The sequence below is a fragment of the Aedes albopictus genome, chromosome 2 (genome assembly GCF_035046485.1).
Source record: "Aedes albopictus strain Foshan chromosome 2, AalbF5, whole genome shotgun sequence".
Lineage (NCBI taxonomy): Eukaryota > Metazoa > Arthropoda > Insecta > Diptera > Culicidae > Aedes > Aedes albopictus.
The window spans coordinates 214,195,169-214,222,186 of NC_085137.1; the positions used below are offsets into that span (position 1 = coordinate 214,195,169).

The 27,018-nt window shown below is 43.1% G+C and overlaps 2 protein-coding genes across 6 annotated transcripts in view; one reads left to right on the forward strand and one right to left on the reverse strand.

Moving 5' to 3' along the window:
* LOC109420353 (nuclear receptor-binding protein homolog) overlaps positions 1–27,018 on the reverse strand; it is a 195,194-nt gene that overhangs the window by 73,547 nt on the left and 94,629 nt on the right. The window lies entirely within an intron of this gene.
* LOC134288793 (uncharacterized) lies at positions 2,098–3,567 on the forward strand. Its single transcript, XM_062854670.1, has 2 exons — positions 2,098–3,399; positions 3,477–3,567. Exon 1 carries the CDS (start codon positions 2,098–2,100, stop codon positions 3,157–3,159), a length of 1,062 nt encoding a protein of 353 aa, XP_062710654.1. The 3' UTR covers positions 3,160–3,399; positions 3,477–3,567.

Sequence of the window (27,018 nt, forward strand, 5' to 3'; positions counted from 1 at the left end):
ATTTGCTTGATTTATTGCGAATGTGTCAGAGCAAATGTTTGATGAGCTTGTCGGGGAAGTGCTAAGAAAGTTGTCCGGCGATGATAAGCAGCATATTGGCTTCTCGTGTTGTTGGGGAAGGCTATTGGTTGGGTGGCGGGGTTGGCGCTGCTGCAGTTACGACGATTACGGGTGAATGAGCAGTGTACAGTGAATGGGTGCCTGGCTGATACCGTTGGGCGACACCGTTTTCCGTAGTAAGCAGTGATCAATGGTCTTTGGTGCGATATGGAATGGGAAATGCACGTTGCAGTTGGTATCGGACTTTGGGGAGAATATTTTAAAAGGCACCGATTATAAGTAGACATGCATTTAGTAAATGCCATGTTCATAAGCACAGCTCCTGAGCTTCCAAGAAACGTTGAAATGTAAACTAGGGTACCCTTTTTAATCATACGCTATGGATGTTCCCTAGAAATAGGTTTTGTTCTTGCATGAGAAGTACTTACGATGTGGTACAAATGATTGAGTTTTGAAATTTACCTGCAAAGAAAAAAGAGAAAACATATTAGATGGAAATTCAAAAGATTTTAGTCCAAGTAGTGTTACATTAATAGTACAAGCGGATAGTATCTCCAAAACCATTTCGTCGCGTCTTCGTCTAAGAGACGTTAGTTTTGGTAATAAAGACGATAGCCATAACATACATATTTTGGATGTTGCAATCCAATTAAATTATCCTGGACTTCAGAGCTTTGAGTGAACACTCATAGAATTGCCAGGTTCGCTACATTGAGAAAGGTTACAAAATCAATCACATTGGCTAAACATCCTCTAAGCTTCTTCAAGATCAATACATGAACTAATCATATTATTCATCTTTATATTCTAAAACATACATAGGTATGATGGCATGAGAATAAATTGACAAAGACGTTGAAACTTGATTCTAGTTTGACTTTCTATTCCGCAGAATCGTAACTTGTTATGTGAATTAGTTGGTTAAAGCGCCGTACTAGCGATACAGAATCGTGGGTTCGAATCCCACCAAAACAAGTGGTATTTTTTCACAAATTTATTTGTCAATCAACAAATTATCCAAGAGTTGTAATCACCATGTCATAAGTAGAAAAAGTTTATAAGTTCTCTTCGTCACGGTTTTCCTAAACTGTTGAACTCAAAGTTGGCCCCAAATCTTTCCCAACCAAGATAACTTATACGACCAAGTTTCAGGCAATTCGACCAACAAAAACCCCTCATGATAAATAGAATGAACCTGCCGCCTATAATACCCAAAATCTCTCTATTCTTTTTGGAACTTCCTAAGAGTTTTCTACAGAATTTCCGTTTTATTTTGTTTTAAATTTTATTTAATTTTTTTCCGGAATCCTTTTATTAATAATTTAAGGTTTTAACACCACCCCCCCCCCCCCCCCCCAAGGCTAAACTTTGTGGAATCTTCTACGGGGTATGACTGGGTTTACGTAAAACTTGGTATTTTCGGCTTTCAGTCACAGAAAAGCGTTGATTATTTTAGATCATTGCCAACGTTTCGATCCTGTGGTTGGGATCTTCATCAGGGCCTATTTATTTTGAAAAGGAGGGGGGGGGGGGGGGTTGTACAATTATGCTGTTTTTATGATCGATGTAACTACTCACTCGATGTGAATCAACTTGTTATCAATTCGTGTTGATCACACGGCGGAATGTCGTTTTCTTCTCTGCACCGCACTTGTTTCACTGCGATTGGAAAATTTGGTTATTCTAGATATGGGTTCAAATTACATTCGATCATACTTGGACCCTAGCACCTCGATTGAAATGGTGGGTGGGTACACAGTTCGAGTCACAACACTTGGCACTTTGGGAACACTTCTGTTCGTGCTGGCCGGGATGGGATTACTGTGGGGTGTTAATAGTTGGCGGTGTCAGGGTGATCGGATTTGTTTGTGTTAGTTGGGTGGTTAGATCGTTTGTATTTTGTCGATATCGGTTAGTGGTAGACGACGCATTTCTCTCTTCTCTTCGGTTTTTGATCGTCGAGAGTAGATTTGCGTACGCACAGCTTAAGTTGTCGGTGTCTGTCCGATGATTGACCGTGTTGTAAGTCGTCGCTATATGGCACATTTCCAACACTTGCAGAGCTTGACTCTTGTAGGTGATATCGACAATGGAACAGGTGATATCACAGCAGAAGTGGAAGTAAACGGTCAACTACCCTTCCTCGACCTGCTGGTGATAAGACAGGAAGATGGCAGCGTCAAAACTGATTGGTACGCAAAACCAATTTCGTCAGGTCGAATTTTGAATTACTTTTCGTTTCATTCAACCGACCAAAAACTTGCGGTGGTAAACAACTTCATTGACCGGGTCCGCAGTTTGAGCACCATCCGCACTAGAGAACAACAAGATCAGCTGATCCACCAACACCTACACAAAAACGATTACCCCCACACCCTCATCAACCGACTGCTACATCAACCACGACGATCCGAGAATACAGACAAACCGGCTGTCTATCGATCGATTCCGTACATCCACGGTCTAACACCGGCAATTAAAAAGATCATCAGCAACAGTGGGCTGGTTATGGGCATCTCTCACAGCAACAAAAACACTGTCGGGAATTTGTACAGAAGCGCCAAGGACCCCATACCGGCGCTCAACAAAAACAACGCTATATACAGAATTGACTGTAGAGACTGTCCCAGTACCTACATCGGGATGACCACCAACAAGCTGCGCACTCGCATGTATGGCCACCAAACCCACGTCAACACTCTCGAAGCCAGATTAGCAGAAGGTTACCAATACACTGATCCGGAAATCCAGCAGCTGCAAGAGAAATCGGCACTGATGGACCACTGCATCAACCACCAACACCGCTTCAACATCCAACAACCCACCATTGTCGATATCACCTACAAGAGTCAAGCTCTGCAAGTGTTGGAAATGTGCCATATAGCGACGACTTACAACACGGTCAATCATCGGACAGACACCGACAACTTAAGCTGTGCGTACGCAAATCTACTCTCGACGATCAAAAACCGAAGAGAAGAGAGAAATGCGTCGTCTACCACTAACCGATATCGACAAAATACAAACGATCTAACCACCCAACTAACACAAACAAATCCGATCACCCTGACACCGCCAACTATTAACACCCCACAGTAATCCCATCCCGGCCAGCACGAACAGAAGTGTTCCCAAAGTGCCAAGTGTTGTGACTCGAACTGTGTACCCACCCACCATTTCAATCGAGGTGCTAGGGTCCAAGTATGATCGAATGTAATTTGAACCCATATCTAGAATAACCAAATTTTCCAATCGCAGTGAAACAAGTGCGGTGCAGAGAAGAAAACGACATTCCGCCGTGTGATCAACACGAATTGATAACAAGTTGATTCACATCGAGTGAGTAGTTACATCGATCATAAAAACAGCATAATTGTACAACTCCCCCCCCCCCCCCTCCTTTTCAAAATAAATAGGCCCTGATGAAGATCCCAACCACAGGATCGAAACGTTGGCAATGATCTAAAATAATCAACGCTTTTCTGTGACTGAAAGCCGAAAATACCAAGCTTTGTGGAATCAATTTTCAGTATAAAGCACTTTATTATGACAAATTTTTCAGCTGCGCCGCCATTTTCAATCTAGGAATACAATTGCTCATTGCCGTTTATGAAATGTAAGTGTAAAATCAATAAAGGTATAATTGATCGTTGAAAACCCCTCCCAGAGACAATTTCTGGCTACACCACTGATCTGGAAAAATCCTCGAAGGGACTTCGGGGGGATTTCACAAAGAGACTTCTTGAGGGTTCCTTGGAAGAATTTTTGGAGAAATCCTTGCAGATATTTTATTGGGAATACTCGTATGCACTTCTGGAGAACTTTTTCAATGAGTTTCATGAGGATGCCTTGAAGAAATTTATGGAATTTTCGAGTAATGTTTGGGAGTGTCAATAGGAAAGTTTGGAAGATTTATTGGGAGAATTCTAGGAGAAATCCATGAAAAAAACCTTTGTAGGTATTTCTGAAGGAAGTTTTAGAGGGGGTTTCAGAGAAACCCTGCAAGAAGTTAATAAATTTAAGTTTATAAGGCAACTATCGAGAAATCTTCGTAGGAATTCCTAAAGGGATCCTTAGAAATATCGTTGGCGTAATTTCTGAAGGTATTTTAGGAGGCACCCACGCAGAAACTTTTTATGGAATCCTAGCAGGAGTTTCTGTAAAAATCTGAAGAACGAAGACGTTTGATTCTGGATCTTGGTAAAAATTTGTTCTGAGTTCTGATTCTTTGATGAATTTCTGGAGAAATGTCTGGAGGAACTTCTCGAAGAATTTTTAAGGAATTCCTGGAGGACAATCTGGAAGATGTTTTGAGTAATTTTCGGAGACATTCATGGGTGAATCTTAGAAGGAATTCCTCAAGAAATTCCTGGACAAATCCCTGGAAAAATTCTGGAGGAATCCATTGAGGAAACCAAGCAGGAGGAATTCCTGGAGGAATCCCTAGAGGAAATCTGGGAGGAATTGTGGCAGAAATTCCTAGAGGATTTTCTGCAGAAATACTGGAAGAATCCCTGGAGAAATTCCTGGAGGAATCCCTGTGTTCTAGGAGGAATTACGGGAGGAACTACGGAAGGAACAACGGGAGGAATTCCTGGGGGAAATTATTGAGGAATTTCTGGATAAATATTTGAGGCTTCCTGGACGAATTCTTGGAAGAATGTCTGGAGAAACTCCTCGAGGTGTTTCTTAAGGAAGTCCTGGAGGAATTGCTGAAGAAATTCATTGATGAATCCCGCGAGGAATTCCTGAAGAAATTCCTGGAAGAATTCCTGGAGAAATTTCTCGAGGAATTCCTGAAAGAGTTCCGGGAGATGCTCCTTCAGGATTTTCTGGATGAATCCCTAAGGAAATTCCTGGAGCAATTTCTGGAGGAATTCCTGGAAGTAATTCTGGAAGAATTCCTGAAGAAATTTCTTTTGGAATTCTTCCAGGAATTCCTCGAGGAATTTCTCCAGGAATACCTCCAGTAATTTCTTCAAAACCTCCTTCAGGAATTTATCAAAGAATTCCTTCATAAATTCCTGCAAAAATACCACCAGATACTCCTCCGTGGATTCCTCCAGAAAATTTTCTAAAAAATTTCGTTAAGTAATTTCTTCGGGACCCTCCATAAACCCCTCCGAAAATTCCTTCAGAGGATTTTTTGGAGGAATACCTGAAGGAATTCCTGGATCTGGAGGAGTTTGTGAACGAACCAGTGAATCAAAATTCATCCATCGCGCAACAATAATGACAATATCGCAACCTGTATTTGTTGCGACAAACAAACCCATGCGACATGAGTTTGTCCCAACTTGAAAATAATGGGATTAACATCGTACACCACGAGTTTAGAGATTTTTAAGCCTTGCATTGCGATTTTCGAACGGTAACTTCGAGTCGGTAAACACTGCAACTCTGGTGAAGCTCTATCATCAAACAGTTTCGACTTTGGGTTAGCAATAATTGATTATTCATGAGTTGAAAAGTACGCAACAAATTCAGCTTCCGTTTTGTCCGCAACAAAAAAATTCGAGATCATGTCATTATCTGTTACCAGTAGAGATAAAGAGTAATCGTCGCACCTTCTTTGTTGCTTGTTTTGTGCCTCTTTTGTCTGACAATTCTTTTCACTGGAACGAACTTTTGGATGGGGTTTACGGAGGGTCCCAAAGGAATTACTGAATGATTTTTTTAGAAAATTTTCTGGAGGAATCCCTGAAGAATACCTGGAAGAGTTACAGGATAAATTCCTTAATAAATTCCTCTAGAACTATCTCCAGAATTTCTTCCAGGGATTGCTCCAGGAATTTCCCCAGGGATTCACCAGAAAATTTCTACAAATTTCTGCCAGAATTCCTCCAAGATTTCCACCACTCCACGGATTCCTCCAGAAAAACCTGAATGAGCTTCTACCGGAACTCTTCCAGGAATTCCTCGAGAAATTCATTCAGAGACTCCTCCAGGAATTTCTTCAAGAATTCCTCCAGAGGTTGATCCATGATTTTCTTCAGAAATTCCTCCACAAATTTCTCCAGGAAATCCTTTACAAATTCCTCGAGGAGATTCCTCCAAGAAGCCTCAAATATTTATCCAGAAATTCCTCAATAAATTCCTCAAGGAGTTCCTCCAGTAGTTCCTTCCGTAATTCCTCCAGGAATATCTCCTGCGGTTCTTTCAGGTATTTCTGCAGAAAATCCTCTAGGAATTTCTGCCAGAATTCCTCCGAGAATTCCTCTAGGGATTCCCCGAGAAAACCCCAAAGACTTTTCTGCCGACACTCATTCAGGAATTCCTCGAAAAATTCCTACAGGGTTTCCTCAATGGATTCCTCCAGGATTTTTCCAGGAATTTCTTGAGGAATTCCTCCTAGGATTCACCCATGAATGCCTCCAGAAATTACTCAGAACATCCTCCAGATTTTCCTCCAGGAATTCCTTCAAAATTCTTCGAGAAGTTCCTCCAGACATTTCTCCAGAAATTCATCAAAAAATCAGAATGTTCTCCAGGGATCCCTCCATAAATTCCTCCAAATGTTGCTTTAGGAATTCCACCAGAAATACCCCCAGGAATTCCTCCAGGGATTGCTTCATGAATTCATTCAAGGATTCCACCGTGAAATCCTCTAGGAATTTCTGTCTGAATGCCTCCAAAATATCCTCTAGGGATTCCTCTCGGAATTACTCCACGGATTCCTCCAAAAATCCTAGAAGAATTTCTTCCGGCACTCTTCCAGGAGTTCCTCGAGGAATTCCAACACTGCCCCTATTCGCATAACAGTCCCATGTTTGCTGGGTTTCCTATTCACATGGGACTGTTGTGCCAATGGGGGCAGAACAGGGATTTCTTCATGGACTCCTCTAGGCATATTTCCAGGAATTTCTTCAGGGATTCCTCCGTTGATTCATTCCTCAAAAAAATCCTTCAGAAATTCTTCCAGGAATTCTTTCAGAAATTCCTCAAGGAAACCTCGAATATTTCTCCAGAAATTCCTCAAAGAATGCCTCCAGAAATTTCTCCAGTAATTCCTCCAGAAATTGTTCAAGGAATTCCTCCAAAAATTCCTCCTAAAAATCCTTCAGGAATTCCTCTAGATTCTAGAGTCTAGAAATACGTCCAGGAATTCCTCCAGATAATTCTACAGAAAATCCTATATTCCTCCAGGAACTTCTCCAGGATATTTTCAGGAATTTCTTCAGGAATTCCTCCATGGATTCATCCATGAACATCTTCAGATATTCCTCATCAATTTCCCCAGAAATTCATTCAGGTGGAATTCTTTTAGAATCGAAAAATGTCCATTTCTATCAGAGATTCCAAGGTCCTCAGAACCAGAGTGACCAGAGTCGATCAAAACCATTTTTCTTTGTTTTACTGGATTACGCACGGCATTCTGCGAAATCGTAGGTGTCGCATGATGGGATTTATTTGGAATCGCAAAATGGGCATTCCAAGATACCCAGAACCTGTTCCGGGTGACCAGAATCGATCAAAATCATTTTTGTATGTTTCAATAGATTACGCGCGGCATTCTGCGAAATTTGAGGTGTCGCTTGATGGGATTAATTTGGAATCGAAAAATGGCCATTTCTACCGGAGATTCCAAGGTCCCCAGAACCTGTTCCGGGTGACCAGAATCGATCAAAATCATTTTTCTTTGTTTTATTGGATTACGAGCGGCATTCTGCGAAATGAGAAGTGTCGCATGATGGGATTTATTTTTAATCGAAAAATGACTATTTCTACCGGAGATTCCAAGGTCCCCAGAACTTGTTCCGTGGCCACCGGGTGACCAGAATCGTTTTTCTCTGTTCAGTAATTACGCACGGTATTCTGCGAAATTTGAGGTGTCGTATAATGGGATTCTTTTAGAATCGAAAAATTGCCATTTCTACCGGAGATTCCAAGGTCCCCAGAACTTGTTACGTGGCCACCGGATGACCGCTTGACCTAATCAGGTCCGAAATTACATAACATGTATAGACTAATCTGTCACTAACAACGACAATAACATGCTGTTTTCCAGTCGAAATTATGATGATATGGTAATATTATGGATCATGCCACACTTAGATCCGCCCCGCAGAAAAAGGGGCAGGGTCATAGGGGGATCCCCGCCAAATCATTGTTAAGATACACTCTTCCCCTTGATGATACTTCAAACCGAATGCAATTTAGTTTCGGAAAACGAGCCATTTGAAGTCAGAAAGAATCGTCCCGGGTGGTTAAGCGCTCTGATATACAGAGTAAGCCCGATGATCCAGCCGAACGCTCCTCGGCGGCAGGTATTACCATCAACGTCAACAAGACCAAATCGTTGGGTATTAACACGGTCAACGGAGCTGGGCAAGCAGTGGACAATGCTAAAAGCTTCTAATTTCTTGGTAGCAAAATGGCGGCACCAAGATCGATATAGGTGCAAGGATCAAGAAGGCGAGGGTTGTTTTTGAGAGTTTAAGAAATGTACCTATGGGAAACCAGTCAGATTAGTCGACACACCAAGGTCCAAATCCAGTAAAACGTGGTGTGTTTCAGTAGAGAACACTCAAAAGCCGATAACGATAGACATTCTGGTGCAAAAGTGGAGAATGATCGGTAAGGTAACACTCTACACAGTCACAGACATGAAATTTGCGTAAGATTGGAAACCAGCAGGACATCGCAGCGGAGCCATGTTCTGAGAGTCATGGCAGCGCAGCCTCAACAAAGAAATAAAGAAGGCAACCTGGTCACTTGGTCAAGAATCTTGAATCAAGATGCATGATGCATGATAGACAATTGACCAGGATGGCTCTTTTCACCACCATGGGATCTCAGGACTACAGATAAATGAACAAAGTAAATAGAATAGCAGTACGTAGGTAGTCGAATTCAGCTACATTTTACAACTCAGAATTATGAAAGGTCCTCCATATCATAATAACAATGCTGATTAGCGCATTTTACCTTATTAATAGCTCCCACCCCGAGCATGGGGGTATCAACAGCAATAATTGGGGTGAAACTGATTTCATGAAGAAGTAGACGCGCAGCGCACACTTCATCGTTCGTGTGTCATTCGTGCGTGATGATGATGACTGATTGCACTACACTTCGCGACAAGCGTAGCACAGTGTCTTCATTGCGGTCGGGTTTCATATTCCATTCCGTTATGTTAGGGTATTTGCATTTGCCTATCACGCGCGCGTGGTAGGTACAACTGCACCAACAAAATATCATTTTGGAATGTCACGACGGGACGAACGAAGACGGAATGTCATCGTCACATGAGGAGGTTCCGTTAAGGTTATCTTGGCGGCGCTTCGTCGTGGGCGGTAATTCGACTAGATTTGGCCTAAAGCTCCGCGGCTTAGAATAAAAGGAGACGTAGATACTTTTGAGCGGATACATGGACTATGTGTTTAATGAATTTGATTTTATCAGTGCAATTTGACAACCGTGTACTTTCGCTATTCTTTTATTTTGTTTGCCAGGTTATCTTCGCAAACGAGGATATGGACACACGGACAAACCATTGCATCAGATTTTGCCATCACTTTACCATTACTTGATCTATTTTGGAAAGTGCAAATGTATCCCTCCTGGCACAGGTTTCAATTTCAATTAGGTTACAAACCCGCGTGGTCTTCGCCCATCAGAGAGACGTCGACGACAGCGCCAAAACGCTCCCTATTGATACAGAAACCGTTTCGTTTGTTTTCAATATTCTTTATTGTCTTTCATTTTTATGGTGCGTCACGGATTGGCCCCGGCTCTACGTCGTCGACCACGAGCCAACCGTTCCACTATGGGCCAGAAATCAAAATTTCGCGACAAAATTCAAAAAAGTTGTTTTTTGGATGAATCTATTTTTAGATATATGTATGATTATTTGGGCTATGTTTGATTGTATGCCGACTGATTTTTTTGATTTGTAACAAACTTGTATCGTTTTTTTGTATGGAGAAAATTCTTGTAAGTGAAAATTCTCAATTTTAACCAATATTAAGAAAAATGTAATTTGTGGTAAACAATGTACCCAACAAATATAACTAACAGCGGGTCTCCAGTTGGCCTAGTGGTTAGGGCTATGGATCGCCAATCTGAAGTCGGCGGGTTTGTTACCCGGTTCCGGTCAGGAAAAAATTCTCGACTCTCTGGGCATAGTACTTGCCTCACAATATACAAATTCATGAAATAGCAGGCAAAAAAGCCCTTCAATTAATAACTGTGGAAGTGCTCAAAGAATACTAAGTTGAAGCGAGGCAGGCCAAGTCCCAGTGGGGACGTCAAGCCATAAAGAAAAAGAAAAAGTTATCCAGTAAATTTAGTATATTTTGCATATTTGATGCACAAATTGCGATATCTTTACGTTTAAATTAAAATTTTACAAAATTTACTCAAATTTTACGGTTTATTTGCCAATTTGTTCAAGAAGTAGTAGTATTCGACCGTGTTCGACATGCAACTGGTCTAGGAAGCTAATTGACACTCTTCTTTTTCGGATGCTACCGGACTTTTTTTGCGGGAATTTGCGGGGAACCAAGATAGAGTGATTTTAGTGCATTCGTTAATTTTACAAAACTATGTTTTACGCTGTGCTTCAATAACCATCCACTTTTGCCATTACGGCGTAATCTCTTTATGGCTTGCGAAACAATACGCAACAAAGGTTTCGTTTCAGGTAAGACTGTGATTGTAGGCGTTCAAATCAATACCACACACTTACTCAAAGTGCAAAGTTTCGGTACATCAATTGACCACACGAATTTATGATTTTTAATAAGCTCAATTTATATATACTGGGATAAGTTTTTGGTGAAAAAATCCGCTGCTCAAGTATTTCAGATGTCCGGCATTTGGCCGAATGACGCTAGGCCGAATTATGTTCAAAATAATTCAGAGACCTCTTTTCACATTCCAGCTGCCAATTTGATCATCATTAATTGTTCCTTTTTCCTTCCTCCAATCATTGACTATTCTTTCTAGTTTTACAATTCAGGGGTTAGTTGGCGTTTAAACTTTCAATACTTTATCAGAGAATTTTCCTCCTTTTAATCATAGGTGTGGGATGGATATATTTGCGATAAATAGAAATATTTGATTTTCCTTCAAATATTTAAAATGCCGTGTCATTGATTGGCTCGGTAGCTAAGTTGGTAAAGCACTTGTGTAGCATATAATGGTCGTGAATTAAAATTTCACTTGAGCTGTGGATTTGTTCCTAATTTCATTAATAATGTATCCATCCGTACATAAGTATGTACGTTGAGTTAATTTAAAATTCTAATTGATCACACGGATTGATATACTTTGCACATTGAGTAAGTGTGTGGTCTTGATTTAAAAGCTTATAATCACATTTATATCTGAAACAAAATCTTCCAGAATGGTAGTTGTTTGTTTCTATGTATATTGTTTCGCAAGCCATAAAGTCATTGCGTCGTAATGGCAAGAGTAGATGATTATTGAAGCCCAGCGAGAAATATTGTAAAAATTAAAGCAAGCACAAAAATCACTCTTACTTGGTTTCCCGCAAACTCCCGCAAAAAAGTCCAGAAGCATTCGAAAAAGAAGAGTCCAAACTAGCATCCTAGACCGGTTGCATGTCGAATACGGTCGAATAATCCTACTTTTGTAACACATTGGCAAATAAACCGTAAAATTTGAGTAAATATTGTAAAATTTTCTTTTTAAACTTAAAAGCATCGCAATTTATGCACCAAATATGCAAAATATACTATATTTACTTTTAGGAAATGTATACGTTATACTTAATGGGCACATTTTTCACCAAAAATAACATTTTTCTTAATATTGGTTAAAATCGAGAATTTTCGCTTATAAGAAGTTTCTCCATACAAAAAACGATACAATTTTGTTACAAATCGAAAAAAATAGTCGGTATATAATCAAACATAGCCCAAATAATCATACAAATATGAAAATTGATTGATCTGAGAAAAACAACTTTTTTGACTTTTGTCGCGAAATTTTGATTTCTGGCCCATAGTGCGTTCGTTGTTGAATGACGCATTTTCAAGTGTGCAAATAGACGAAATCACTGGTTGAAAAATTCAGCTAGTGGTGGTACCTACAGTAAACAAACTCTCGAATAAATTGAATTGAAAGGCTGTCTCGACGACTCCCAAGTGGAAAAGCCGTCTGGAATGAACAAACTTCATCATTGAATTGAAAAAGAAAAATCGGAAGTAGGTATTAGGAAAAACTAACAGACAGAGAATTTCCATTTGGGACAATAATGGAAGAGACACCAGCTATAGACATGGTTATTAGGCTGAGCCGTATGTACCACTCGTTGAGTTTATTGTCACGAAAATCTCGTAAACTTTAGCCCGCTTCTAGACTAGACTGAGAGACTTTTTTTTAACTCTTAACGCTCAACCACTCAACTTAATTTATAGCTGGTTTGTCCACTAGGGCACTACGTGAGCGAACCCAAATAGCAGCTGCACTTTTTGTACAGCGCCTTAATGTATGCTATTCAACTATATCGAACTGTTTACCTTTGTGCTGCTTTCACTTTTCTAGGACTCTTATTGAGCATTATGATGCCAAAGATATGCTGTTGTTCCTTTCCTAGTCCGATGGGGGGACGTCTATTATGAGTTGCCGTTTGTCGATATCCAAGTTTCCGGGTCCATTGGAGCTATAGGCTCAGAAGAGGGTCTCGGGGGAGCAACTGACGAAAAATGGTGTCGGATCTGGGATCGAACCCATGACTATCCATTTATGAAGCAAACGTGTGACCACTGCGCCACAAGCCTTGGCTGAATGTTTAACTTATTTCAATCAATTGTCGATATTTTTTCAAAGGATACAAAACACATAAAAATATCAGCACGGATCAGTCTAATGCTTGGTTTTTCATTTCTAAAGTCTGAACCCTACGTCTCGTCGTCTGGTATTTCTTTTTTTCATCAGACGATCTATCCACAATAAACATGTACTCCATTGCCAAACGATAAACGTGAAGGTCGTTGTAATATGAGCTCTCAACCTACTGTCTAGTTAGCCGTCTATATCAGCACGCCCACCCACCATCATGGTTTGGACTTTCTGGTTCAGCCATCCGTAATAATTAAAAAAATAGCAACTTTGCTCCCTACTGCCATTGTCTCTTGTGTTACTGTGGTACAACTTCTGCTTCCATACACCTGGTTGCAATTGTCGTACTACACAGTCATAGAATCCAATCCAATCCACATCAAAGTCAAAAGGGTGAGGTGTTCCGTGGGTCCGCAGTGTGCATCAGATCACAAAGAACCACATCGAAGTCACTTTTATCCTGCTATCCTTAAATGTCATAATGAATGTAATCCGCACAACTGGGATGCTGTGATTGTATATGAAAGTTTAGAAGGAAAACTTGTAAAACGTAACTTGTAAACGTTGCACAATTCGAATACAATGAAATATAGGGTGACTGATCAATGTTTTGTATGGTTGAGTATCTTCGTGCCTGCCACACGATATACACATGCAAAATGGTCATTGGCAGAGGAAGCTCTCAGTTAATAACTGTGGAAGTGCTTATAGAACACTAATCTGAGAAGCAGGCTTTGTCCCAGTGAGGATGTTACGCCAAGAAGAGGGGAGAGAGGAGGATCAATGGTTTTTATTCCTCACAGGACCGGTCCATCTGATAAAGTAATATTTATGACAAGATTGTTTTAAAGTAGTAGTCATGTTATGTCAACTTCGGCAAACCGAAGGCGCACTAACCCGAGTAGAGGAAAAAATCTGAATAACATCAGTTTCAGGTATTAAAAAATGATTTACTGATGATCATAATGAGCTATTGGTTTGTTTGACATAAAAGACAAAAGATCGAAAATAATATCATAAATTAGTATGGAGAAGTACTGAATAATACCTCTTTTAGATATCATAAGATCAAAATAAAATCTGGCTTTATTCTTGACGAGGAATATCAAACGAATATCATAATAAGATCTGACAGATCATTTAAAAAATTAAAAAATAAAATAGAAATGCTACCAACCAGTACCGAACCGCAGACCTTCAGATCCATGAACCGAGATCTTAACTACTCAACTAGAACTTATTGCTGAAGACGGAAGGAAGTAGGATCATCATGTTCTATCTTCTCCCGTATGTCATAGAAGCTGCTCTTTCTCCCAACTGCTTCGACGGCCATTTTGAATTTCACTCAGAAGAACTTATCCTGATCTTATAGAGATATTTTCAGATATTCCAATGTCAACAAATAATTTGTGGAAGAATTGGATTTCAAAACGTCCGCAGGTGAAATATTCGAATTGAACAATGGCAGTAAATAAAACTGAGATTCAGTGATTGTTGGCTTCAGTTAGGAAGGGATACTGCAGTGTTCCTGTTTCGCGGTTTGTGGGCTGGTCGATGTGGCAGATTGCAATCTAAAAACTGCTCCCGCTATCCGTGATTCGTGCGCAAACTTCCAGCTGGAACGCTTCGAAATAAGTTTCCTGCTGTGCTTGATTTCGAACGCTATTTCAATCTAGGAATCTCATTCCAACTTATATTCCAAGGTATGTAAAATGTGTTTTTTTTTGTGAGTGAACGCCGCTTGGCTAGCCGGACACGTAAATAATGTTCTTATTCGGGTGGTTCATGTAACGACTTTGCCGACGCAGTAAAACATCACCTACTGCTACGTTAATAACAGGCGCTACAGTGAAATAGTGCCACAAAAACGTTGTCTGGGCACCAAACAGTGAAATTAATCCTTAAACGCATCTGCCGGATAATGTTTCGTTTAAGGAGCCTTTGAGTGATTCCAATATTTTTCTTCAGCGTTAATTTAGTTTGAAAATAAAAATTCAGTTTTCGCGGCGTCCAGAATGTCTCAACAAGTACACATTACTTTTAGGTATTGCTATGATATTTAAATATCAGTTCAACAGCAATTTGAGATACGACATCAGAATTTGTTCGATTTGAGATTTGATTCAGATATTTTCACCTACCCGGGAAGTTGCCGAAGGTAATGTCATATTTGCGAAGCTGCGATCAAATTTTGTGACAGACATGACGTCGCAATTGGGTAGCTTAGAAAATATAATGTTGCTTTCTGTAGCCTAATCGAAAGAGCTAAAAAGTGTGTATTTGTACCAAATTTCATTGAAATATTCGTTTTTTCATCAACAATGATTTTAATCTTAATTTGAACCATCGTAATCATAATTTGAACCAATTTTAATCTTAATTTGAACTACAGTAATGTTCCGATTTTATCACGCCCTCTGCGCGTCAGACCTTCATTTTTCATTAATTTGCTGTTACATTTGACAGAAAGCTTTTCTCCTCTTCTTCAAGATGAATGTTGAAGGAACGTTTTGTAACGTTAAAAATATTGAAAATGTGTATAGATTTTGTAGAATATTCAAAAGAATTTTTGAAAAGGGGCGTGATAAAATCGGAACAATACCTGGCGGCAGCAGCTCGAGCAACTCACAAAACAGCCAATTCCATGCTAAATAATTAAAAATCACATGAATTTGCTAATTCTCATACCCATTTTTCATTAGGAAGTGGAATCTCAACTCAGAGTGTTCGAAATTCTTTAGGAATTTGGAAACTAAATTTGGAATTTTTCATACCCCAAGAGTAAACAAAGCAACCACTAGCGCAATCTACAGGCCAACACTAGAAGCTCACCCCCGTTTACTAGTTCAAATTTAGATTACAAATGGTTTAACTTAAGATAACATTCTCCAAGTAAGAATCACATAAATTTGATAATTTTATGACAAATAATGCGGAATATTATTCGGTTGGTCGATTCTACGATAAATAAGCTTTCATTTGACGTGTTCACTTATTGCGTATGATGCAATGTATGAGCTGTATGGGTGCACCGAAAATGGACTTTTTCTGAGGGGAAATAGGTGAAATCACAGTGATTTTTCAATTGCTTATTTTCGATGGCAAAAACGCGTTTTTCAATGCTTTTAAAGCTTATGTTATCAGATTATATTACGGAAAACTGTTAAACATCTTTTCCGGGACAATATTTGCCCAAAAAGTACGTCATTTCAATGAATTTCAAAATAGTTCAAATTAAGATTACATTTTGACTAGTTCAAATTTTGATTTCTTACCCTAGATCACGATTTGTTTTTAGACGTAAGTTGATGCTGAAGTTCTGTGTCTATGTTACCATAAAAAGAAAATAAAACATGCTTGTCACGCATATGCAGATGTAGAGTTAATCAATGGATTTAATAGAAAATTCATAACAGGGTAACCAAGGATATTACCTAAGGATAAGGCAGGTTTGTTCGCTTCGTCATGAGGGGTTTCTTTGGCCGGTAGAATTGCTTGCAGCTAAAGTAGAATTCAGCTTGTTTAGAAAAGATTTGAGGCCGATTTTGAGTTCAATAGGTCCAACTACGGTGCGCCTGAACGTTGAACAAGCGTATTTTTTGGAGTTTACCCTTCTACTAACAACACCCAAGTTCCCGTGACATCTAGGCCTGAGAGATCGTAGAGCTGTCTACATCTTTCATAGGTGTCCAAAACTAATCATCCTTTCCCTTTCCTCAGCAGTCGCAAGGACGTGGCCAGGACAGTAGTCCCAAATCTTTGTGCTTTGGTTCGGACGGGAAGGAGGAAACCCTCATAACAGCGGTCTAGGACTGTACCACCTACCAATTTGTGCGACTCGCTTAATGCTAATGCTAATTTTGAGTTCAATAGGTTTCAAAAAAACACCTATGACAAAGAGAGTAAAACGGCCGAGAGTACGTAAATTCCATTATAATTGATCGTAGATTTTAAAACAATTTCACTCAAACTATCAAAACATACTAGCACTACTAACATGACAACAGAATACTTATGCCCTACTACAAAGATTGTCATTCTCTGGTCTAGTATTTATAGGGCGCAACATTGTCTCATTGCACATCTTCGGTTGTAGCGGATCAGCGTACTGAGTAACTTGTACTGTGTAAATACTGCCGTTAATTAACCTCGTCCATTAATAACGCGTGTAAAACGCATCACCTTTCATGCAACAGGCAATGCTAATGGTGACAGCGTCCACTAACTAAACCGTGCAAATCCCAGTGAAGGTGCAAACGTATTTCTAAATTAACCGAACATTGAATGCATCTTTCTGTTGACATTACATCTCTACTTCACAGTGTGTAATTTGCTATGTTTGTACTCAAGTGAGGGGTACGATGATGCTTTATGTTTAGAGAAGTCAAGGAAACTTACATTGGGAAAAGATTCTGGACTAGAATACGGACATTATTACATTATATTGAGACGAAGAAAGATTCTACTTAGGCATAGTGTGATGGAAACGAGAAATGTCGTTGAAACTCAAATTCTTCATACATAGGAATACTACAACTCATATGCGAATTTCGCCCAAAACAAACCATAACTCACCTTCTAATTTTTCGCATTTCAAAAATCTGTTCCTAACGTCTGCTTTCTGAGTTGTTGTTATGCCCGAGGTGTAATGGGATGTCGAGCAAAATTCCCGATTGACACACCACGACGTAAACGGTGCATGTAGCCAAAGTGTCATTCAAATTTCTACATAGCGGTATACGCCGACCAGTCAGTCAGCAGAACCTTAGAAAAGGTCTTCGACACTTGCCGTCGTCGTCTGTCGGACCAGTTTGTCAGCATGCCGGCATAGGTAGGCAGGCACGTAGCAGTTCCCGTTCGCAGTTCTCTTGGGGTGTCTTTTTTTGCGCGAACTCTCAAATGCTGCGTATAAAATATTCCGAAACAACCGCACACTCGACCAATGCATGCATAAACCTAAGACATCAAGGCGGCTGGCTGTTCGGCTGGTGTATGCTTTCCTCTCACACCTTGCTAAAAATAGCGACCTGCTGCTGGCCCTAACTAGCTTGGCAAGTTCTGTCCAACCAACCATAGATAGGCGAGGAACATCTCACTTGTGTCATAATTTTATGTCTTTGTTGCGCATTTCTTTACGTCGCCTAAAAATCCATCCACTTTCTACGCTGTTCTGAACGTCAAACTAGGCAAAAAAATAGCGACACGTTTTAATTTTATTGCCTCTTTCGGTGCCCTCTACGACTCAAAAAGACCGATGTCCGCACTGTCCGCGCTATCACTCGTAATTCACGGATCATTGCGCGCGCGACGGATGGAAGATGGAATCACCGCCAGAGCATTATTGTAGCAGAAGTTCTTATGGATACGCCAATTGACGTCACATTGCTAACGAATCCACGGAGTTCTGGGCGGACTGACCCCTCCCGGTTTCGCTAACTATCTAAGTCGTAATTGGTGCTAATAAGCTGGAACTGGAGCGTACATTAAATGGTCAATTTCGGAGTACTTATATACATACATATTTATGAGACCAGTAATCGTGGCCTAAGACAAAAGTGCGAATTGTAACATGTTGGGCTGGGAGCAGAACAATAAAAACTTGATCAAGTAATTGAAGGGTCAGAATCAAGGTCAGAACGAAAACAAGAAAACAATGTGTGACTCATAATATTAATTGGTTGATAATATGACTGTACGTAATAGTATAAATAAAGTACAAGATACGCAGATATTGAGTTAATTTGTTGGAGATAGGTCCCACGAAGTTAAATATGCTACAAAACCTCTTTTGAGGACAAAATAAAATCTTGGTAATTATATGATAATTCACTTAATCATTACTATGGCTAGAAGGATATGAAATAAAAGAGTAACAATCTTATTTTGGTGATTGTTATATATGCTTGGTATGCTAACTGTTTTGGTGCACTGTTCCGCGTGCACCGACCGGTACTTGCTAGAAGAATATGAACACATGTTAATGCGCAAACTATATTAGCTGCTGTACATACTTAGAATAAGCTCCGAATGCGAACAGTCATGATTTCTTTCCAACTTGTCGCGTCTGAGTCACATGACCATATGCATGCAATAATGAACGAGTCCGGACAGCACTCTCTACAACATTATCACACATTAGGTATCGATGCTCGCCGCCAAGTTCTCGCTAAGCCATTGACTTTCCCTACAACAAGGAGTTGAATGCGCCAGACGGCAAAAGACGACTTGAGCGAACGAGCAATTGCAAATCACTCATTCAGTGCGTCTTTTTCTACGCCTACGGAACGGTTAATAACTAGTAGAATGTGTGCTTCTAGCTTGTCGCTGCGTCTTGTCTGGCGACAATTTGCAAAGGTCGCAGAAGTTCAATATATTAGCGGGTGTTGGACCATAGCAACTGAAAGATATTTTTTTTTTTTCCTTCTAAACCATAGGGGGATAATATGCTCAACAGACACCCTAACAGAAGGTTAGGGTAGTGTAGGTCTGACAGGCCGTCTTCTACAACAAAAGTAAAATCCGGGACTACTCTCTCCTCGTACCCACTAAACCATTCCTATGGTCGCCAAACCCTACGTCTCTCCGGAACCACCAAGAAGGTATTGCTTCAGAGAGGGGCTAGTGCACATCGCACCCACAAGGTTAGCTGCGTAGCCTGCAGCAACGAACATCGATGACTCGCTTTGGAGAGTCCATCACGGTAGCATGCTGGCGCTTAGCCAGTTTCCCGAGTGGTCCTCGCCACTCCCTTTGTCCTCGGAAGGCGGGCAGAGTCAACCCCGCCCGCGCCCTACTGCTGAGCGGACATCAAGAACTGATGCCCACGTGCAACCCGATCTGACCTGCCCGCAAAGGAAGGGTATCACTACCCTTCAGGCCCTATCAGATGCATCCGTAGGTTGCTGACGGCAGGGTCTCCACCTGCCCCGACCCTTGCCGGGGACCCCTTTCCAACTGCGGGCTTGGATCCAACCCAGTAGACCGACGCCACGACAGCACTGCTACCGGGACTTCCTCTCCGCGGCCACTTAATCGCTGTAAGGGTCGATCTCGACCGCAGGGCACCGGTATGACCTACGAAGCCGACTCCGAACCCCTGGACCACCTCTTGTACTGCATCTGGACTAGCCATTCTCCGAGTCCACGCGCCACCTCCTCTGTAGCTCCCAGACGATGTGGGTAATAGCCGTTGAAACGGCGTTCCAGCCAAACTCATCCCTACACATCCTCTGGATTAAGTTGTCCGGAGTTGTGTCCTCCCCGCATGTGGCAAGCATGCGGTCACGCATTGTGCGAAAACGCGGGCACACGAACAAAACGTGTTCCGCCGTTTCCTCTAAACCATGGCACACTGGGCATTCGGGAGAATCCGCATGCCCGAAACGGTGTAGATACTGTCGGAAGCAACCATGACCTGTAAGGACCTGTGTCAGGTGGAATGTGACTTCCCCATGGCGCCTATTAATCCAACTATCTACCCTCGGTATCAACCTATAGGTCCACCTTCCTTTGGTGGAACTGTCCCACGCGCGCTGCCATTTGACCATAGAGGCCATCCTGACAGTCCTGCGTATGCCTCTTGTGCCGCGCATTTCGAAGCACTCCATGTCCTCACTGATAAGAATGCTGATAGGCAACATACCAGTAATGACGCAGAGAGCGTCGTGTGACACGGTACGGTACGCGCTCGCAACCCTCAGGCACATAAGCCTGTAAGTACTTTCCAGCTTCCGTCGGTAGCATTTAGTACTTAGCGCGGTGCCCCACGCCGGGCCGCCATACCTAAGTATGGATGTAGCAACACTAGCCAGAAGCTTGCGCTTACTGGCGTACACCGCAGAGCTATTGGACATCATCCGGGACAGTGCCGCAATAGCTGTGGAGGCTCTTTTACAGGCATAATCGACGTGGCTACCGAAGGTAAGCTTATCGTCGACCATCACGCCCAAGTGTTTGACGGAGCGCTTTGACTGGATAGTACAGTCTCCTACACTGATCTCCGTCTGCTGCTCCGACTTCAGGTTGTTAACAACCGTCACCTCTGTCTTGTGGTGAGCCAGCTCCAGTTTCCCGGACCGCATCCACGCCTCCACAACCTTGATCGAGTGGTTGGTAGTCAACTTTACCTCCTCGATCGTTTCACCGTAGACTTCGAGCGTAATGTCGTCGGCAAATCCGACAATCACCACTCCCACTGGATACTCTAACCTCAACACCTCGTCGTACATGACATTCCATAACACCGGACCCAGGATGGAACCTTGCGGGACTCCTGAGGTTATGTGAAAGCACTTCCGACCCACCTCCGTGTCGTAGACTAGTACACGATTCTGAAAGTAACTTCCGAGAATCTTGTACAGGTACTCCGGTATCCCCAGACGCAAGAGCGCATCGGCAATAGCAGACCAGCTGGTGCTATTAAACGCATTCCTTACATCCAGAGTCACTACCGCGCAAAAGCGAATTCCCCTCCTCTTAGGCTCGAGTGCTTTCTCGGCGGTTTTTGTAACCGACAAGATAGCGTCTACGGTGGACCTCCCCTTCCGGAAGCCGTACTGGTTACTCGAAAGACCATTTTCGCCCTCGGTGAACCGCAACATTCTATTGAGGATGATCTTTTCGAGCACCTTCCCCGCCGTGTCAATCAAGCATATTGGTCTATATGCCGACGGGTCTCCGGGTGGTTTCCCCGCCTTTGGCAATAGTACCAGGCTCTGCCTCTTCCAAGCTTCTGGGAAAACTCCCTCGTCCAGGCATTTCTGCATAGCAGACCTGAACATCTCGGGAGCCTCTGCAATAGCTACTTTTAAGGCCAGGTTCGGAACTCCGTCCGGACCTGGGGCCTTACCTACGCTAAGGGACTTAGCTATCCCCGCAAGTTCCACATCGGTGACCCTCTCCTCATCGCCAGCCCCAGTCCCCGGCTGTCCTACGAAAGGAGGCCAAGGACTAGGATCATGACGCGGAAAAAGTCCTCCAATGATCCCCTCCAACATCTCTGGAGATTGCTCTGTAGGAGCCATCACACCTCTCGTCTTGGCCATAACGATCCTGTAGGCGTCACCCCACGGGTTCGTATTGGCACTCTGACAGAGACCCTCAAAGCAGGCCTTTTTGCTTGCTCTTATCTCGGTCTTAAGCGCGGCTTTTGCAGCGGCGAACACCACCCGCCGTTCGTTTCGCTCTTCCTCTGATCGTGCTCGCTGCATCCGCCGCCTAGCCCGTAGGCAGGCGCGGCGCAGGTCCGCAATCGCGTCGGTCCACCAGTAAGCCGGTGGCCTCCCATTTCTAGGGTGGACTCGCATAGGCATGGTCGCATCACACGCACGTGAGAGCACCGCTACCAGCTCGTCGCCGTCTAAACCGATTAAGTTTCGCTCACGGCGGAGCGCCTCCCTAAATACCCCTTCGTCGAAGTATGATGTCTTCCACCTGCGAGGGCTTGGCCTTGGCCTAGCCGCCTCTTCTTCTATCCGCTGTCTGCTGTTATAGTAGTCGATACTGTAGCGAACCGCCAGGTGGTCGCTGTGAGTGTAGCCATCATCTACTCTCCAGTTCGAACTACTTGTTAGGCCAGGACTACAAAAGGTCACGTCAATAATTGACTCCGCTCCGTTTCGACTAAAGGTACTCTTGGTACCGACATTAGCCAAGTCGACATCTAAGATGGCCAGTGTTTCTAGCAGGATCTGACCCCGCTGGTTCGTGAAACGGCTTCCCCATTCCACGGCCCAGGCATTAAAGTCGCCCGCTATTACCACCGGCCTTCGCCCTGTTAGCACGGTCGTTAATCGGTCCAGCATTTGCGTGAACTGCTCGATCGGCCACCGCGGAGGCGCATAACAGCTACAGAAGAAGACCCCGTTTACTTTGGCGACCACGAAGCCCTCATAGGTAGTAGACACCAACTCCTGAACGGGGTATTTACCCGTCGTCCATATCGCCGCCATTTTTCTGGTCCCATCCGCGACCCAGTTGCCGTTGCCGGCGGGTACTCGGTATGGGTCCGATATGATGGCGATATCCGTCTCCCACTCAGAAACTGCCTGACAAAGCAGTTGCTGAGCCGCATCACAGTGGTTCAGGTTCAGCTGCGTCACCTGCACTGTGATTTGTTGTTCACTGCGGCTTTCTTGAAGGCCGGGCACCTTGGACCACCCATCGGATGTCTGTTGTTCGAGGATTTCCCGGTACAGATCATGCAGATGGGCGGACTCGTGCAGCTTTGGGCCTTATGACCTTCAGCGCCGCATCGCCTGCACAGTTTGCGCCTGTCGGGGCCTTTGCAGTCCCACGACTTGTGTCCTGGTTCCAGACACCTGAAGCAAACCTCTGGTGGCTCGTGGAATGTCAGGTGACATACACACCAACCCACCTTTATGCTCCCTACTTTAACGGACTTTTTGACGTCCGCCACAGGTAGCTGAACCAAAGCTATCTGTGTCCCTGCTGGCCCTTTCCGTAGCTTAACGGCTGCGGCGGCCACCTGCACATCGCACTGTTGCCGCAGTGCCGTGACGAGCTCTTCCACTTCGGTGATCTCATCGATGTCCTTGACCTTCAGAGTCGCCTCATGTGTCAGAGCCCTCACCTGCACACCCTCACCAAGGACCTCTTCTGCCAGCCTCTTATAGGCGGCGCCCTTGTGCTCCTTCTGGCGCTTCAGCTCCAGGATCATCTCGCCCGTACGAGTACGTCTAATACTGCGTACGTCGGCTCCAAGACCCTCAAGCTTGGCGTCGCTTCGCATCATCTTCAAGACGTCCGAGTACTTGGACTGTTCCGTCTTGATGACGATAGCGTCGCCTTTCTCGCGCTTGGCACCTGCCCTCCTACGCCTTGGCTTGGCGTCCTGCGCTACTACCTGCGGATTCGCCTTCTTCTTCCTCTTCCGCTCTACCTTCGTCCAAGGAGGGTCCTCCCCTTGGATCGCCCTACTCTGTGGCTGTTGAGGGCCCACTAGCGGTCGCAACCCCTTGTTCCCATCGTTCCGGGACGGGCCAGCCTTTTCAGGCCCACCCTTCCCAGCTTTCCGGGAACCCTGGCTGGGGTTCGACCTTCCGGCATTATTACCGACTTTCGGGGTAATGATTCGCCTGGCCTTGCGGGCACCGCCAGACAGCTCCTCGCCTGACGGTTGCCTCGCCCGCTTCTGCGATTGCTTGCCCCGTTTGTCGCGAGCAGTCGCTTCCGCCTTATTCGGACTTCCTGCGAAGGAGAAGGCCTCCGTTTGGGTAAACTTCGGCACTTTCTCATTTGCAGGCTCCGCTGCTGCAGCAGTCAGCAACGCGAGTGCCGCGTGCTCCTGCTTGGCATCGTCGATCGACGCCCTAAGTCGAAGCAAGGCCGTTTTCAGGTCCTTGCTTATGTTCGACTTAGTGGACGCAAAGTCGATGATTTTGCCAAGCTGCTGCTCAGCCACCTCTATTCCGGACCGTCCTTTGGATCCTCGGTTGACGGCCCTCAACAACCACGCTCCGTCCATAACCTCCACCGGCTGGCTTGCCGGGGAGTGGACTGGAGCACCCACGCTTGAGCTGCGTACGCAACTCCCAGCGCCTATCTCCTCACTTCTCCTTGTCGGAGATCTCATCAACCCGCTTCTTGCGAAGGGGTTGATCCCACCACTATTTCCACCTAGATTCTGATTTTTATTTGACTTCATGATTAAATCCCACGAGTAGCACGGGAAAGAATGTCCACCACGCCAGAGCCCTGCATTAACGCGGTAAGGGACAGCTTACTGTGGGGGGTGCCCAGGTACCCCACAGGCTCCGTTAAAGATCGAGCATCTTTTTCACCCCCTCGATCACTCATTCCTCAGCACGGGTCGCTTGACACCTTGAATTGGGGTTAGTAGTCCTATTCTTAGCCGGCGACTACGCGGCTGACTCGCAAGCGGGGGGGGGGGTGCGTCAGGCCCCAGGACTTTCGTCCCTGCTGCCCCTAACTTGTACTGAAAGATATAAACTTTATCTGTTTGTATGGTAGTACAAGAAGGAGAGAGGTTTAGTGACCAGAGATGGCAACGCTGACTTGAAAAGAGTAACATTCACTTGCTACTTTTTTCAGTTCAGAAGAATGTTATCAAAAATGGGGTGTGAATGGCTTTTATCATGTATCATGTATCATGTATCAATAAGGTAAGGATCGCACAAACAATCCAAAACAAAGCAAAGATAACCGTACACATCGTAGTTGCTATTCCGTGATTGACCAGAACAATCGAAGTTGCACAGAGAACCAATGAATGTGAAAGCTTGGGACTAGACAACCGTTGCTACTAGAAGCCGTAAAATCCACAGCATCCTCACAGTTGTCACGGGAAGGAGTATTTGTTAGTAGGGTAGGGTAAGATGTGGATCAAGGAACCACTTCTGGTAGGTGATATGATCCACTAGTTATATGGAAATACACGTCGCAGTCTTAATCCCGATTATGATTTATTGGTCACGAGAAATACACCTACGTCAATGGTCGGATCAAATGCGTCAGCGCATCAATCGTTTACTTAACCGTAAAAACTGACTGACCCACGAACCGTGAAAAACGACTGACCCAAGAAAATTGTAGCGCGATTCTGATCCCGGATTTCGCACTCGCGCTTCCATCGCCCTGCCGAGAAAAACGACTGACCCACGAATAATGTTGCGCGATTCCATGTATCGATAAGGTAAGCACACACACCAAAGCCTTAAGAGAGCTTTGAAGGCGACACACACAGGTAAATTACACTCTCTTCAATTCATAGAGATTTTTAAAGATTGTAATTTTAGATAAAATTGCAAGGTAAAAGTCCTCCCTACAACATTTTGTTATCGCATATTGCTGAACTGAGATAGTAGAAAGTGAATGCAACTCTTTGCAAGTGAGCGTTTCCACCCCTGCTAGTTACATTATTTCAGTTATTATGATTCACAAGGAAATATCAGAGCTATAGTTTAAACACATTTTCATATCTGCCAGATTACTCTCAATTTCTCATATTCATAACTATTTTTTATGGAGAACCGTGTGATGAATCAGTAGACGTTCCAGAACAGCTGCATTGGTTTGACCTGGGATGCAAGCGATGATTTATTGATTATTGATGTAAAAGAGCGGATGATCTTTTGTGACCAAACCTAGGAACAAAACAATTTTTCGATATTAAAAAACATATGTTTTCATTTTGTTTCTTCTTTAACACCGTATTTGAATTTCATTAGATTCCACCAGAGGCGCTAGTGTTTAATTATTTTGATATTTTCTAGTGTATACGTTTCTAAATAATGATATCAACAAAAATTACTGACAATTGCCATTGTAGTGTGCGTCGATGACGCCTGCTTCATAACTGAGCATGATCATGCTCTGTGCCCTCATGTCTGATAATCTCCTCATTCGCTTAAGACAGTGGTGCTCGTCATGCGGCCCGCGGGCCGCATGCGGCCCACCAAGCATTAAGATGCGGGCGCGGAGTACTTTAAGACGAATCGAAATTTTTGAACGATTATTTTAAATAACTCGTTAAAATTATTGCGAAATCAAACAAAAAAAATGCTGATCAATTTCCACAGCGTTGAACACAAATTAAATGATAAATAATCAAAAAGAACAATCCGTTCTGGTAAGATTCGAAATCGCAACTCCGAAATACAGTATGCGGCAGGAAAAAATGCGAAAGTGTTTTTCAACTTCCAACCTCATTTTCGTCCATTTGACATTAACCAATCTATGTTTCAACGTTCCATGATCTATAATAGGCTAGTTTTCTGAAAAGTTAATTAAAAAATTTCCCATTTTGGTCACTAACCTTTACAGGGCGGCGCCTGAAGATGAAGACAACCTGAATTTTCAAACCGCAGAAAATCACACAGGTCGCTAAATTTCGCATCTGATAAAACAAAATTTTTGATTTTCTCTACAATATCATCAAATATATGTACTTATTTCATCTGGTATGTGAAACTACATGGCTCTGGATCAGTGTGGTCTGGTTGTTCATCGAATTTGAGCTAATTTTGTTACTGTTATAGTCATTTTGTTTAATGACCATTGGGCGCGCAGTTTATTGATATCCGCTTATTAGGCCTACATTATCACATGTTAAACATCAAATATGTTCATTTTTATTTTTCAGTGCTAGAATATAGACATTGACTGATA